Source organism: Rhinolophus hipposideros (genome assembly GCF_964194185.1).
Source record: "Rhinolophus hipposideros genome assembly, chromosome: X".
NCBI classification, from domain to species: domain Eukaryota; kingdom Metazoa; phylum Chordata; class Mammalia; order Chiroptera; family Rhinolophidae; genus Rhinolophus; species Rhinolophus hipposideros.
The window spans coordinates 60,738,644-60,754,924 of record NC_138046.1 but is presented as its reverse complement, the minus strand read 5'-3'; the positions used below and the strand labels follow the sequence as shown (position 1 = coordinate 60,754,924).

At 37.1% G+C, this 16,281-nt stretch overlaps 1 protein-coding gene across 3 annotated transcripts in view; it reads left to right on the top strand.

The window, feature by feature from the left end:
• The window catches only part of DIAPH2 (diaphanous related formin 2), an 842,313-nt gene that overhangs the window by 416,354 nt on the left and 409,678 nt on the right, over positions 1-16,281 (top strand). For 2 of the 3 annotated variants that reach the window (XM_081043893.1, XM_081043892.1), the window contains exon 22: positions 5,398-5,637. In XM_081043893.1, coding sequence (XP_080900019.1) covers positions 5,398-5,637 — 240 coding nt within the window. Of the gene's footprint in view, positions 1-5,397; positions 7,423-16,281 lie in introns of those variants that run through there. The other variant, XM_081043894.1, reaches the window with a different exon arrangement.

The window sequence follows — 16,281 nt, the reverse complement described above, 5'->3', positions numbered from 1 at the left end:
ATAACACATTTGCAATGGTAACATTTCTAGTAGTAAATGTTTCTTATGAATATAAACTGGTGAAGGAGAACTGAGCACAACATTTATAGTGTATTGAATAGATAATGAGCTCTGTTCTTCACCAAACCCTGGAAACACATATACCTGTCTTTTGGAGAAGAGAAACTTTTCCTCAGGTTTGGGAGGACAATTGGGGATCGTGGTATCTTCGTCTTGAGAATTTCTGAGGATGAGGAAAGAGGGTAATAACAATAGCTGTTGTTTTAGAGTGTTTGCGTTGTGTCAGCTCCTATGACAGGAGTGTTGTCGTAGTTTGTCATTTAAGTCTGACTGCAACTTGCAAGGATGACTTACGGAATACATTTTACTGATGAGGAAGTAAAGTCTCAGAAACATTAGATAACTGCACTAGGTCATATGCGCATGATGGAAAGTTCACGAACTTAGTTGTCCGACGTTTTTCGTGTAGCCTGAGAATGACAGAACTGTGCTTCACGTGCAGCTCTGTGTAACTCAGAAGTCCCTGTTTCTTCAAGTACAGTGTACATATGGGTCTGGAGAATTCAGAGAATGGTTTCTCTCCCTCTCTGGGTATTAGGGAAACATTTCCCTCAAAGCTAGCCTTCAAAAAATTAGGTTGTTGCAAAAGGAATTGCAGTTTTTGCAATTATTTTTAACCTTTTAGACAGCAGTTACTTTTGCACCAGCCTAATAGTTACATGGGGCTCTGAATTTGGACTAAGATGGGGCCTGGGCAGTTTTGTCAAAATGACCCACATGGTGGCCATGTGCCGTCCATAGGCTACCGTCCTACTACCCCACGTCAGCCTACTATAGTGCTGCACACTAGGCTTTCTCTTCCCAGTCCAGCCCTTTGCTGATATTGGAGTTGCTGTTTATATGAATGAATACATCCGTTTTCATCCATTTTACAATTATTTATGTTTTAATCACCTATCATTTATCACATCCTATGTGCCAAACCTAACGGTTCTAGACGGTAAGTGAATAAAGACATGTTGCCAGGTCAGAGGGTGACTCTGACCCCCTTTATCATGTGCAACCTCTTCCTGGAGTCAGGCTGTTCAACAAAGTTAATTCCCTAGTATTTGTGGTTTGAAATCTTAGCTAAGGACATTATTTTACGGACAGTAAAACATTACCTTCTGCTGTTACTTTTGGTCAATACACAATCTATCTGGTCTACTTGGCAGAAGATCTGGAAAATGGTTAGTCAGCTAAGGAGTGCTTTTAAAATTAATCAGCAAACGTTTGAATGTCTAATTTCTACGAGCCCCTGTGCTTGGTGCTGTCCGAGGTGCAGTCTTTGACTCTTTTCTGTCCTCACTCTGCTCATCGATGACCTTGTCTCCCACGGCATCTATCCGAATCACTTAAATCTGCCAACTCCAATACTTATCTTCTCTCAAACTCAAGGACTGAATTTCCCCATGCTATCAGGTATCATAATAATACCTAAAACTGAAAATGTCAAGAAGGCAATATTTTTTCCCTACCACAGAAGTATCATTTTACCATTTATGTGAGGATTTGGAGCGGGAGGCTGGAGGGATCTGGAGCACATTTAAATAGCCTATTGTAGTAATGCAACCTTGAAATACATAAAAATGTATGCTTGAAAGGCAAGCATGGGAAATGAGAGACAATTCTAAGAAATTATTCGGGTCAAATTATAGGTAAGGGATGGTATTAAATTACATTGTGTTTACTATCGTTTGAATGTGAAAGCAAGATTTGGCGCCTTAGTAATGGGAAGCTAATAATGTCTTTTTTAGTAGTAAAATACACTACTAGTAGTCTGCGAGGATGGAGAACCAAGTTCACTTAAATGCTAATAAATTGTTTTTGGTAACAGCCAAGTAATTTTTCTATTAGCAGATCCTTTATGCAGCCTTTCTACAGCTCTAGAGGCAGAGACTGAAAAAGAAGGAAATAGTATTTATGGATCATTTATTTGGTTCCTGTCTAATAATCAGAACAAGGCTGCTCGTCAGGAATTTTCCATACTTTTTAGATGAGGAACTGAAGACCAGAGAAATTAGGCAGATTAGTTTCACACAGTCACATTATGTGACAGTTTCTAGGGTCAGTCATTTGATTGGATTTGCTGCCAATCTGTACCCTCCCTGTTCCCACTGCCTTAGTCTCTGATTAGCTTCTGGAGTGGAGGCAGCAGCAGATCAGGGGCAGCAAATTCATGTACCCTCATTCCCTGAAACAAAACAACCAGCCAAACAGTAAACCGCACCGAATCAGCACCTCCTTCTGCCGTCATTATTGCCAACAGTGTTCTACCTCAGAACAAACCTAAACCTTGGAGCCGCCTTTGACTTTCTCCTCCCATAACTGGTCCGTTGCCATTTCCCAGCGATTCTTCCTTAATTCTGGCTCTTATATCCATTGCTTCCTTTCCCTTCCTAGTGTCAACATCCTAGCTCATGTCCTGTTTCTCGGGCCATTTTGAACACTTACCGATGGTCTCCCTGCCACTAATCACAGCTTCACCTAACCATATATACCGTTCCCGAGATGAGTCAAGAGGCAACGTGCTGTAGTGCTCGGGAGTCTGGGTTCTGTGGCCCACATGCCTGAGTTCACATCTCTAGGTCTTTAGTATACAGTTTGACTTGGTGTGTTCCTTCGCATTACCTAGTACTGCTGTGTCTCACTCTCCTCGTTTGTACAGTGAGACTAACGCTAAGAACCTTCTCCTGGGGTTGTTTTGAGACTCAAGTATCTATGAGGGTCCCAAAAATCTATACACATTTTAAGAAAGGAAAACTGGATTGAAATTGTAATACTCAATATATACTGATTAAAAAAAGATGAATACAAGTTACATTTGACTTCTGCAATTACAAGAGGTGCTCAAAGTGGTGACCATCAGCGTCCAGACACTTCTGATTACAGCGAACTACTGCTTGCGCACCATTGACCAAAGTGTCCACTTGTATACATTTTTTGGCACCCCCGGTGTGTGTGTGTATAAAACATGTAGAAAAAGGTGTGTGTGTGTGTGTGTGTGTGTGTGTGTGTGTGTGTGTATCATGCATATGTAGAAAAATGTTTGCCACAAAGTACTCAATAAATGTTAATCACTGTTATTATCACTATTATTATTAAAATACATTTCTTGTCACATTACTTCAGTTGGAGCTGGTATTAAAAAAAAGTAAAATAGAATCCATGCTCTCTGGGTTTGTAGGCCAAGGGTTGAAATACAAAGCTCCAAAAGGATAAAAATATGAATGAAGTCCAGTGGTGTTAGAACTGAAGCAAGACCAACAATCCACGTAAGCCTCAGGTTGAAATTCCTTGTTGATCAGGGACAAGGCCACCCTGGTGAGCTGGGTCCCCACAGGTCCTAGAAAGCAGGCACGTGGTGACTGGCCCCTGCTCCAGGGAGCTCTGGCTCTTAGCCCTCAGGGAGGCTCCCTAAATACATAAACGTGATTCTGTGCTACGGATGGCGAGTTAGCAGTGAAAGAAAAGGAAAACTCAAAGTCGGGAGGGATTTGCAGACCGTGGTAGAGGCGAAATGAAGGCAGAAAAACACACGTAGAAACTTAGAGAGATTCCCACACAAATATCCGTGAGGAAATTGGCATGTTCATGGAGACAGACTGTGATGTGCTTGGCTTCCAACTCTGTGGCCTTTCCGTCCGCTCTGCACGTACTTTGGTCCAAATTCTGCCCCTCGGTTTATACCTCGTTTATTCCTGACCTACCAACCTTTTTTCACACCGTTCTTTCTCCACCTTCGTTTTGGCCCCCTTTTTGTCTCTAGATATCTCCTTACCTCCCTCCTGTCATCCCTCCCTCTCTTCCTCTGTTGATTTATCCATTTATATCCCTCTACTGTGAAGCCTTCATTAAACATTGCAGTCATAGAGTTTAAAGTTTTCTCTTCTTTCAGTGAACATCTCCAGCACTTAATTTCTATTTACCCATTTGGAATCATGCGCTGGTTCTATGAATAGCTGTAGTTTTCAAGTTACTGGGTCATGATTTTTAGGCTGTACTGGGACCTTTATGTGAGAAGGTTGTGTGTCTTAGACTTACCACGTGAGCCCTGAAGAAGCAGTAGGATGGTTTGTGTATTACCCTGATCATATAAAACAGCTAGTGATAAGTGATAAGACCTACATAAATATAGTAACAGGTGGATATTCCCAGCATACTTTGATACATCTGTCTATAAAATCATGAAAGCATATAGGACGATTAGCAGAAGGCAAAGGTTAATCTTTGGAGAGGCAGACACCCATGGTTAATGGGCAAATTCATTTCAAAGAAGAAAAATGATGGATCATGCCTTGTTTTTGTATTAGAGCAGATATGGTCTATTCAACAGCTCATTTGCTGCTTTTGAAGGGTAGTTTGTGGTTTAAGGATTTCGTTTATGATTTCAAGTTCTTTTCATGTTACTCACAAATATCTTAGTGCCTAACCTGTGCCTGACAAAACTAAGCCGTATGTGCAGAAAATAAATATAATTAGGAAGATTAATAACTTCTTTTCATGGTGTGTGTGCTTGTGTATGTTCATGTGTGTCTTTCCTCCCCGACCTCTCTCCCAGAATTGATTTGGTGAGTGAAATCTAGTTAAATGATTTGAGGTTACAGGAAAGACTAAAATAAGTTTTTACTATAGGAGCTATACCAAAGGGAATAGAGAATGTGCACTAACACTGTGAAACATGTAATTGAAACCTAAATTGAACTGTTTTGAAGAAAACCAATATAGAATTCTTGAATAATGTGCTTAGAAGTTCATGTGATTTTTGCCGTAACCTAATTATTTAACATCAACATTCTGTCAAGTAGGTGAAATTCTTTAGAGCAAATATAAATATTTCATATATATTATAAATAGAAATCATAGGTTTAAAATTATTCAATGCTCAACCGGAGCTAGTCCTATGATTTCAAAGAGCATAGTAATAGGTAATTTTTTAGGAAAGTGGTTTTCTGTCATCACGTACATCTTTTATCCATGACCCAACAATTCACTCAACTCAATTTCATATTTGTAAATTTTCATAGTTCACCTCACGGACAGATTTTTGGCCATTTAAATGCTACTGACGACTAATGATTATGCAGTTAACACGTAGCAACTGTTCAGCTTCAGTAATGTTATCTTAATGCTATTAGGACAGTTTAATTTATTTAAAAATGAACAGCTGTTTTTAAACTTTGATAAAAATATTCTTTAGTAATGTTTAAACCTAATGATAAATAATACTTTTTAAAACCCAGAGAGAGTTCATTTTATACAGAAATTTTATCGTATTGTCTGTAAAATTATCCCCACTAGAGAGAGAAATAACAGGCTTTAAATATATGTTCTGATGGGTCATTCTTTATCTTACAGATGAGCTCAGTGAAAATGTTGCGGCCTCGTCTCAATAGCATTCTTTTCAAACTCACATTTGAAGAACACATAAACAACATTAAACCGAGCATCATAGCAGTAACTCTTGCCTGTGAAGAACTGAAGAAAAGTGAAAGCTTTAACAGACTTTTAGAGTTAGTTCTTTTGGTTGGGAACTACATGAACTCAGGCTCAAGAAATGCCCAGTCTTTGGGTTTTAAGATCAACTTCCTTTGTAAGGTAAGAGAACATTTTATAATGATTATTAACAACAGTAATTTTATCTATGCCAGGGATCACTCTAAATTGCAACAGTATATAAGCCAAAAAAAGTATTTTTTCAAAAGGGTTGATTTTATGGTATATGACTTATATCTCAATTAAAACAGGTAAATAATTTTCCAGTCTCACTATAGTAAAATCTCAATGACTACAAATTCTTTTGTAATATAGTATTAAACTCTTGCTGATCGAATGTTATTGGAGTTTGTAGATCAAGAAAATTTGCTTTTATTAAGTAGATGCAATCTTGTATCTCAATCCCTTTTACTTATTTAATGCCTGTCCAAAAAGTATTTGAGGAGTGAAATTCATTGAAGTCACTAGCCAGAAATTTGGTGTTGAATGTGCTTTACTTATTCCGCTCTCAGAAAATAATATTCTTCATTGTTCAATAGTGCTCTGTTACCACGCCTATACTAGGTATCTAATGTATTTACTAAAATTTTTAAAAAGTCAGGTGATAATCATCTTATTGTTTGGATCGGGACATTTCATACTCTTATTTTTGAGATTTAAATTCTTGTGAAAAGTAAACAAAGAAGCAGAGACGCGCACAAGCGATTGTATATGCCCATTTCTAGACTAGAGCAAACCACCTCATTCAAGGGAAAGATTTCTGTCTGTTACAGACAGAAAACTGAACAGAGTGAGGTGAGACCTGTATGAAAGCTAGAGACGAAAATAAATCTGAAAACAAGCAATCTATCCTTGACATCTCACCATTCTTTCACCTTTTTTTTTCTCTCTCACATCTGAAAACATTACAGAACTTTGGTTAGGTTTTGAAGTATATTATAACGAGAATCCCAAATCTAGCAATGGATATAAATTTCTTTTCGATCCATGCATTAAATAGATGGGCATTACATACACCCGGATGGGTGTTTTAATATGTATCAAAAATGATTTGTTCCTGGTATTTCTAACTCAGATAGACAAAAAGAATAATATTTGCAGATAATAGGATATATAAAGGAATTGTATCCGTTTACTCCTGATTTATTTCTGAGGTATGTAAGGAAAGAGAAAAAGGAAGATACCAGGAATGCTAAATTTTGTCCAAAAAAAACACCACATTTTTACTCTCTCCTCTTGTGACATTAGGGGACATGTGAAATTATTTGAAATTATTTGCTACACAAGTGACAGAGAGAATAAGGCAATCCTTGTAATAAACTAGAATAAATCATAACCAGATTCGTAGGGTAAAACTAAATATTTAAGACGCTTTTGTTGTATTGCATACCATATACTCAATACTAATACAGGTATCTCTTACCAAGATGCCGTTTGCTTAGAGTATGTGCTGTATATGCAATGAGTGATTCTTAAAGTGTTCTTGGTTATGATTGCAAAAGTATCATAAAGTAAAAAAAAAAATCATTGGGAGTTTGTATTATATACCTATTTCACATTTAATTCATATAAAAATGACATTTAAAACAAACTATCCTGATTTGAATAAATATGTACCTTTTTAAGTGTCATAATTTCACACTATTCAAATTAATTACATGAACAGATTTTTTTTTTTCAAGCAAGAATGAATACATCATTTATACACAGGAACAAAAGATTATTTTAACCTCACAGAAGGATTTTACAGTTGCATCATATATTTTGGAGAGAGGCTTCTTCCTGTCATCTACCTGTCAAATAAAAGTTCTTCCACACAACGCTGATCTGACATCTATCACTAGAGGTATGCTCAAAGGATTCAGCACAAAGATTTTTGCCACCTTCAAATAAAATAAAAAAAAATAGTCTTGTGGGAAATACTATCATGTAGTAATAGGTGTTCTAAAAGAGAAAGGAGTGCATGTTTTAAAATCTCCCCCTCCCAGTTTTTCAGTAGGACTTTTATCTTCAGGGAGATACTTGTCATTAAGAAAGACAAATATCATATGCATTCATGATATTCCCATAATGTCTAGAATTAAAAGGATGTTCCTGGAATTCAAAGGATTCTGAGTAGACATATAAATATCTAAAATGACAGAAATTTACTGAAGTACATAGAAATGGTTCGCTTAGGTTTATAATCGTTTAATAATTAATTAACAAACTAATGATCCATGATTAGCTAGAACTGCTGTTAAATTCCAGTTATCTTATAAAGAAAACTTGATTGATTTTTCTTAGTGTTATTTTTTTCTTAAAAAAATGGCAGAGGAAACTTTCTTTGTAGATTACTGATTATGCTTTTAAAAAAATGGTACCATTTACCAATCTAAATTATTCTAATGATAATTTCCTTTCTCACGGAATTTAAAATCGCAACCTACCATTTTTCACAAGAAGATATAGAGCATGTTAAAATATCCACCTAATTAAAAAGGAGTCATGGTGTAAGCAGTTAAACTTATCCAATGTATCCTATAGGAAAGTAATATTAAACATTTAGGTGGTCACAATTGGCTCCTGTAATATTTGGGAAGAAAAGGAAAACAGATGGGTTAACCTAAATGTCAAATATCACTAAAGGGTATCGTTACTATAAGTACTACCCTCACTACACAATTCTTTGTTAATTTGCAGCACTGAATTATCACTTTGTGAGTCACCAAACCAAGGTGCTGAGCTGTAATAAAAAACATTTCTATGCGTATGAGTTCCCAGTGTTAGCTTGGCCTGTGCTTGCCTGTTGGTTATTAAAATTCTAACCAGTAGCAATGTTGCACCTCAGGGTCATTTGTCGTTTGTGTTTTCAGTGTATAATAACATATATAATCTGCATAAAAACAAAACATTTGAAAATATTAAGCAGTCTCTAGGCACTAAGCTTTGTGGTTATATCCGATAAGGATCTTTGTTTGGAAGCAACAGACAGTGACTGCCTGACTTAAGCAAAAAGCAGAATTTATTGGGAGGGTATAAGGTAGCTTAGCCAGAAACTGAGGAAAGGCTGAAGAACTTGGCCTGTAAAAGAACAGCAACTATCACAGCTTTGAGAATACAGGAGCAGGAACTAATAGGAAGTCTTTTCAGGAAATTGGCTTTTTGGGTATATTAGCTCCAACCATTTTTCTCCTCCCTTTCCTGTGTTCGATTCAAATTCTAATTAGGAAGAGAGACTGATTGGCCTAGTGTGGATTACAGGAACGCCCTTTGCCCAAGGGAGAACAGATAACTTTGATTGGCAGCGCTACCAAGACTACCTGTGATGGAAAATTGGTCATGCCCTAAAGGACATCATTACCAAAGATAGGGATTCCAAAGAGTAGAGGCTGGTGAAGGGACATCAGGCAGGCTCAAACAAAGGCAAAACAAAAGAGATGCTTGGTACACCAGGGATATATAAAACATACAGAAGACACAGAAACCTCAAGAAGCTTGAGGTACAGTTGAGTAGCCGGGAAATAGACATAGAGAGTATTTTGTAATATCGCAAGATATATTGTCAATGCATACAAAACTGAAAGCCCACTGAGATTACACTGAGATTAGCAGGACTTCAGGGAAGGGAGGAATTTTTTGGTGATGGAGATAGAGATGGGTGATACTAACAAATTGGAACAGAAGGATGTTGAAGGATAGGTCGAATTCAGTTATATGAAAGAAAGAAGCCCCATAACCTTACAAAACGGGAGACCACTGGGCTCAGAGCCTACATTTTAGCTTCCTTTTTGCTAATTACTAGCCAAATTATCATGGCTAAGTCAGTCCCTTGCTCTTTCTGAACCTCAGTTTCTTCACCTGTACACGAGGAAATACAGTGAGCCTTGTCTATTTCCATAGTGTTGTTTTCAGAGTCGAATAAAATGATGTTCCTCAGACTACGGTGAAAAATTATAATATTAAACAAATGGTAGAAGTTCTTTTTAATGATGGTGCACAGCTGGGGACAATCGTGTGCTTGAGGATGAATTAGAAAACACCACTGCCTGGAATCTGGGGTGTGTGTCTGAAACAAATGATAACATTGGTAGACAGGTTGTGGAAAGATTTTAAGTGATTTGAGTATTAGTTTGGATATCTTACCTCCATAACTATATGTTTTATTTGTGCTCTTCAGAGCCCATTTCATAACTTACGAAGACGAAAAACCTTTCTTTTTCTGCCTTCAGTTAATATTTCCTTCACCTATACTGTAACTCTCTAGTCCTTTTAGTTGGACAGAGAGACATGAGAAATTACGATGCAGTAGGATAATGTGCTTTTGTACAGATGTGAAATACGTCATACAGAGAAACTGAAGAAAACATTTCGGTTTACTGCAAAGAAAATTTTAGATCTCTTCCTGTAAGTCATTAGGATTAACGTAATAATGTAATTGTGCTACCTTTTCTAAGAGTCATCATTTATATAAAGCATATGATGTAACATGTAAAGGTCTCATTGCCTAGAGACGCACACATGGTTTTAGTGACAAAATATTGGACATCACCCCAAGTATACAGAGGAAAGTATCCACCTTCTCCATAGAAGTCGTAAGAAGGAACGTGAAATAGGTTCAGTTCCATTGTGAAAATAGAAGATAACTTACCAGAGCATATGATTTGTAAGGGAAATGACTGCTGTCTATGGAAGAAGAATTTGGAAATATGAAATCCAAGAGAAAATCTACGGAGGACCTAAGGAAAAAGTCATATCTATGTACTCTAAGAATTTCACACGGTCTAATTAATCACTTTTAGCTGAAATGATGTGGATCGTAGTCATATAAACGTAGAGTCTTAAAACAAACAAACAAACAAACAAAAAACGTAGAGTCTTAACATTAGAAGGTATCTAGTCAAGCCTCTTCAGACTGATAAGAAGAGTGACTCTCAGAGAAGTGAAATACTTTGGTTAGTCTGTTGGTCATCTTGGCTTGCCATAACAATACCACAGGCTGGTGGCTTAAACAACAGAAATTTATTTTGTCACAGTTCTGGAGATTGGCAGTCCAAGATCAAGGTGCTAGCCTAGGTGGTTGTTTGGGAGGGTTCTCTTGCTGGCTTGAAGACAGCCATCTTCAGGCTGTGTCCTCACACAGTTTTTTTCCATGCATGCGGGGTGGGCGTTGGGGGAGGCTGAGAGGAAAGCTCAGGACCCGTATCGGGGATCCCTTCCTCCTGTAGCGACACTGATGCTATCAGACTCGGCCCTACCTCTTCGACCTCATTTAACCATAATTGCCTCCCTAAAGGCTTTATCTCCAAATACAGTCACACTGCAGGTTCGGGCTTCAAGTGTGGATTTGATAGGGAGGGAGCACCATTCAGCCAGGTTCATAAAGGTGAATATAGTGACCAATTGCCATGCTTTATCGAGGACTGAGGGTTTTCCTCAGTTGCGGGACTTTCAATACTAGCATTGGGACAATTCCAGGCAAACCGAGACAGTTGGTTACTTCAGTTATGAAACTAGAGGTAGGACCCTGGGCTCTTAATTACACTCTTTTTTTTTCCTTTCTTGTTTTGAAACATGGAACTGAAGCAACTTGCCTTTTTTGCATTTTTATGATGTTCTCTGCTACTCTTCATCTTGTTTTGCCCTTTATTTGAGCTCTTCTCTGGTTCTCATTGTACACTGAGGACAGCTATTATAAAACTGTCCACATGTTACTATATAATTACTTCATTTCTCTTATTCAAGACTCAGAACTCGTGGAGTTTGGATATTTATTTTATTCTGCATTATATCCCCAGTGCTTATTGGATATCAAGTGCTCAATAAATTCCTATTGAAAGGAGCCGGGCAATTTGATTAAATAAAGGATTTGTTGTGAGTGTTCAGCATAAGTGTTAACTTTTTTAAGTGAGAAAATTTAGTTCCTTACAGCTATAAACGGTGTATTTTTAACAGCAAAACTGTTGAGTATGTAATTCTAGTGCTTTGCTATGGTTTACTTGTAAAAACATAAAAATGCATTATTTGCTATAAATAGAAACTAGCAATCCACTCTCAAGTATGGGTTAAGGAATAAATATGGGACTGTTAATTTAAATCCAAAGATAATTTAGAATATAACCACTATAGGATATACTGAAAGGCACCGTAGCAAAGATCAATAAATCATGGTCAATAGTCCACACATTTGATTGGTGTGTTCTTACAGTTTCTAAAGTGCTTTCCTTGCGATTCAGGGAGGTTAATTATTATTAACCCCATTCTGCAAATTAGAAAACTAAAGCCCAATGAGGTTATGTGATTTTTCCAAGATTAAAAAGCTAGTAGTAAATGTTCAAGTTCGGGCTTAAATCTAGGTTTTCTGTGTCCAAAACCTTGCAGCAAACTGCCTCTCATTGCACTGTCACAAAATGTTTGGTTATACTTAGCTCATTTTGAGGAAGCATTACACAACCTATTCTGCCTGATATAGTGTTCTGAAAATGGGGAACATCACATGTTGCCTTTCTCGGCTCTTGTAGCTTGAGAAATCTGTTTTTCTTTCTTTTTGTTTTTGTTTTTAATTCGAATTGGATTGAAAGTAATTGTAGACATCTTACTAGAAAGTTTCTCTTCCCTTAAATAGATTTTAGTATATCCAGGCAGTGCAGCCTCTATATTTCTAATAATAATAAAAAAAAAACCTCATCTGAATAGTCACAGAGCGATCGCTGGCTTTGTGTGCTTTGGCTCTCGGAGCAGGTAAGTTTTGCGTAGGCAAGGTTGGCGGCTGTTCTCTGTATTTTTCAAGTGAGAATCTGCTCTCCGTGGAGATGGCTTACCCGCGATTGCTCAGCGTCAGAGGCAGAGTTAGAATCCAACTTTTCCTGGAACTCAAATTATTTCACTGGCTGAAGCTATTTTAGAATTTGATGGTCTCTTTTGCTTCACTGAAATATGCTTTTTCCTGACAGCGTTTAGCGTTATTTGAATTTGGGGGAGATGTGGTTGATAATTAATTGGCTGAGAAGAAAATTGCTTTGAGGGCTATAATTTGTCTTGGAAACACTCTGTGTAAGGGAAGATTATACTCTCTATCAAGTATGAGGTTGGATGGGTTGTTAGGTCCTGTTTCCAAACTTTCCTTTTTCTCCATGTGGGTCTTTTAAACTTTTCTTCCTGTGGGGCTGTTTGCGCAACAGTTTTCGGTTGGTGATCTCTCCAGTGACTGGTTTGTAATCAGTGATACGAGATCCAATCTACAGCAAAATGCAGACGAGCTCATTCATGTCACTTTGCATTTTAATATGGCATCATATATATGACACACCATACCGTTTGTTCATATTTCATGACCAGTAGACAAATTTTTCAACTTAAGGGTTTGTCTGTTCTTCATTATATTACACTGAAGCAAGAACATTCACCATTTTTGACCTCTGCAATAACTAAGCACCCTGGAATGATAGAAGGACAAGATATCATTCTTAATTTTCAGTGGCTTCCTTTGTTCAGCTTATGCGATGGTTGACCTTTATTTAAGTCTATTGTGTTTTATTGTATTGTACTTAATGGGCTCTCATCACTGAGAACCACTGAATTAGTTTTCTTAAGCTTAAAGATGAATGTCGCAGCATTGTGATACTATGCCAGTGGTGACATTTTAGATTCAGTTTCTATAATTGTCATGGGTTTTTGTTCCCCGCAATTTGTCATGTAGATCAATATATCAAAAGGCATAATTTTCAAACAGCAAGCTTTAATATTACTTAAGCCAACAGTGTCCAGAAGTGTTTAATTTTATAGAACACTAAATTTATTTGTTTAAAGAAACAGTTCTCTGTAAGATCTTTTAATTCCCATATATTACTCGTTATATATCTTAAAGCACATATTATTAATTATTGCATGTGGACTTGTGCATATAGACAAATGGTGATACTCACAGATTGCTTCAGTAATCAAAATGCTTGGATACCAGCTCGGAAATCCAACCTGAAGTCCTCACCTTCCGTGGCCTTCATGTCATTTAAAATCTGAATGAAACACCGGCTTCCTCTTCTGATTTTCCTTCTCTTCTTTAAAAATGTAGCCCTCTGAAAGTTGGAAACGTGATCATGGCTCCCTGATTTTATATTTCCATGAACACACTATCATGGGCTTTGTCCTTCAATTAGAAAATCAGCAATGTTTCTACTTCTAAGATGGAGGCTACCAAGTCCCTTTACCTGTCTCTGTACTATAGCTGTCTGCACATACAGATTAACTCCTTAAGTGGAAAGAAAACTGAATGAAGGTTGTGTGCGTTTCTGTCTTTACAAGTGCTTTCTTCTAAGATGGTTCTCTCACTTGTTCCAAATGATCACCACGTTTTCCAGATTTATGTCAATGTGGAGGTACATTCTATCTTTCTTATTCTCTGTGGCCTATGTTATGCAATTGAGAGGGGAGGAAAGGCTAACTGCTGTACCAACAGGGGTAAAACTATGTGATCATGTTGGGCACAGAAATTTACCAATTTTGTAGATGTACTTCTTCAAACCAGTATAGTTACAAAAGGATATGTCTATCACAATGCCTTTTTTTACAAACTTGAGTTCTGGGGAAAAGAGACAAACTCACGCCTGTACTCCCTTACTTGCTTCTAAAAATACACAGTCCCGTGAGCTTATTTAAAGATTTTTCTCTAAATTGAAATATTCATTAATTTATATTCATTGGTGCACATTAGTCATCTAATACTTTAAATGTACTAGTTGTTTGTTTTCTCAGAATTTGAGTACATCTGTTTAGATATTATCACATTTACAACATTATAGTTTAGATTGTGTGAAAACTTCATTATAACCCCCAATTTTCAGTTTATTAAGTTCTCTGGAGAACAGTGGTTTTTGAATGTAATTTGTCTGGTGCAGACTTGGTTAGTATTACTTGTCAGTACTGACTGCTTTGGAGATCTATTTTTTTTCCTCCCAACATTTCTGTTTTACTTAGATATGTGAAAATGTTCTGTCCTCTAAACACACACACACACACACACACACACACACACACACACCCATGCCCTTAACTATGATTGTTAATACTGTGAAGCCCATGCTGCCATCACTGGTATTAACTCTGTGTTTCAGTTCGCTGTGCTTTCCAGATGCCCAGAGACCTCCCTGTGAGGCGTAATATGAAAATATATAGGACATACTTGCTTCGTACACTAGCTATGCCTAGTTTTTCTGCTCCACTGTGCAAACATGTGACCCTTTTGATATGGAAGATATTCCAATTTTTGAAAGTTTTACGTAAGAAAAAGGCACTGAAAGCCAAAACCAAGCCAAAAAGTGTGTGTGTGTGTGTGTGTGTGTGTGTGTGTGTGTGTGTAGGGGGGAGAGAGAGACAGAGAGAGAGAGAGAGAGAGAGAGAGAGAGAGAGATTGAAAGACAAAATAAGAGAATGAAAAAATGAGGAATAATCAGGGATAATTTTCATAATTGGATGATCAGAGAGAAACGGGATTATATTAAATATTTCTTCCTATACATAAATTGACCAACTTGTAAAGAGCATTTAAAAAAACAACTGAGGGTTGCCAAGTTATATTCCTTATCTTCTGTCTATAATAGTTTTTAAAAACCCCGCAACATATACTGGGGATGCCAAAAAAATGTACACATTTTAAGAGATATTATCTATGTATTAATTTTCAAAGTTGAATTGAATTACGGTAGCAATGTGTAGTATGACGTTTGCTCAAAAGATGACGTTAACCAAATGAATGCTGGCGTCATTCATTGTATTACAATTTTAATACAATTTTTTCCTTTCTTAAAATGTGTATACATTTTTTTTTGGCACCCTCTGTATTTGTATATAAAACTATAGCGAAGGGTGTAATTTTTCAGTAGGGGCTCATGTGGCTTGGTTTATGACTCATTAAATACAGATGCATTTCAACGAAACCAAAAGATGAATACATCTGTATTTTCTTACATTTTTAAAAATTTTATCTTCCTACTGATACAGAAAAAGACTATCAACTTCATACTGTGCCATAACTATATTTGTCGAAATCATTGTGGCTAAACAATAATGCATACAATTAACTGTTCTATGGGGTGGTATGGCTGGTGGAGATGAGTAATTCTCTAGTTTGCAAAAACCCTTTTTGTGTGTGTGCGTGTTCTTGATGAGTTCCCCATGTAATGGGTGGCAATGAACAATTTCAGCACTGGAGCAGACAAAAAATGATGATTTGTGGCACTAGCTGTAGGTCTTACTCGGTTCGCCACAAAGACCGTTTCCATACAGGATTTAAATGAACCCAGCTGGCTTAGTATTCTGTGAATTGCTGTAGTCATTTTCTGAATTTTATCTTATGACTGATTTTGTAATTCTCTCAGTGGGGGAATGTTGACAACATGAACAGCATTTAGCGAATATAATTAGTAAGTTTGAAAACAAATGCCATTTTATTGTATAAAAGCTCTGTTCAAAGAGGATTTCCACCCTGTATGAAATTGTTCAAAAAATGTGGCTACTGTGACTGAATGTGACTGATCATCTTACTGATTTTCGTGTCGAAGGAAACCATACTAATGAAGTCCTGGGCTGATAACCGTGGAAGGGGATTTCTAAAGCAGCAGTTCATATTCGGATAAAACTCTGAACATCCAGTTATCTCTGTGATAATTTTAGGGAGTCTTGGACTATTTATGTACAGTTGACCCTTTCACAGTGTGGGGGCTGGAGGTGCAGCCACTTGCACATTCAAAAATCCGCATATATCTTTTGGGT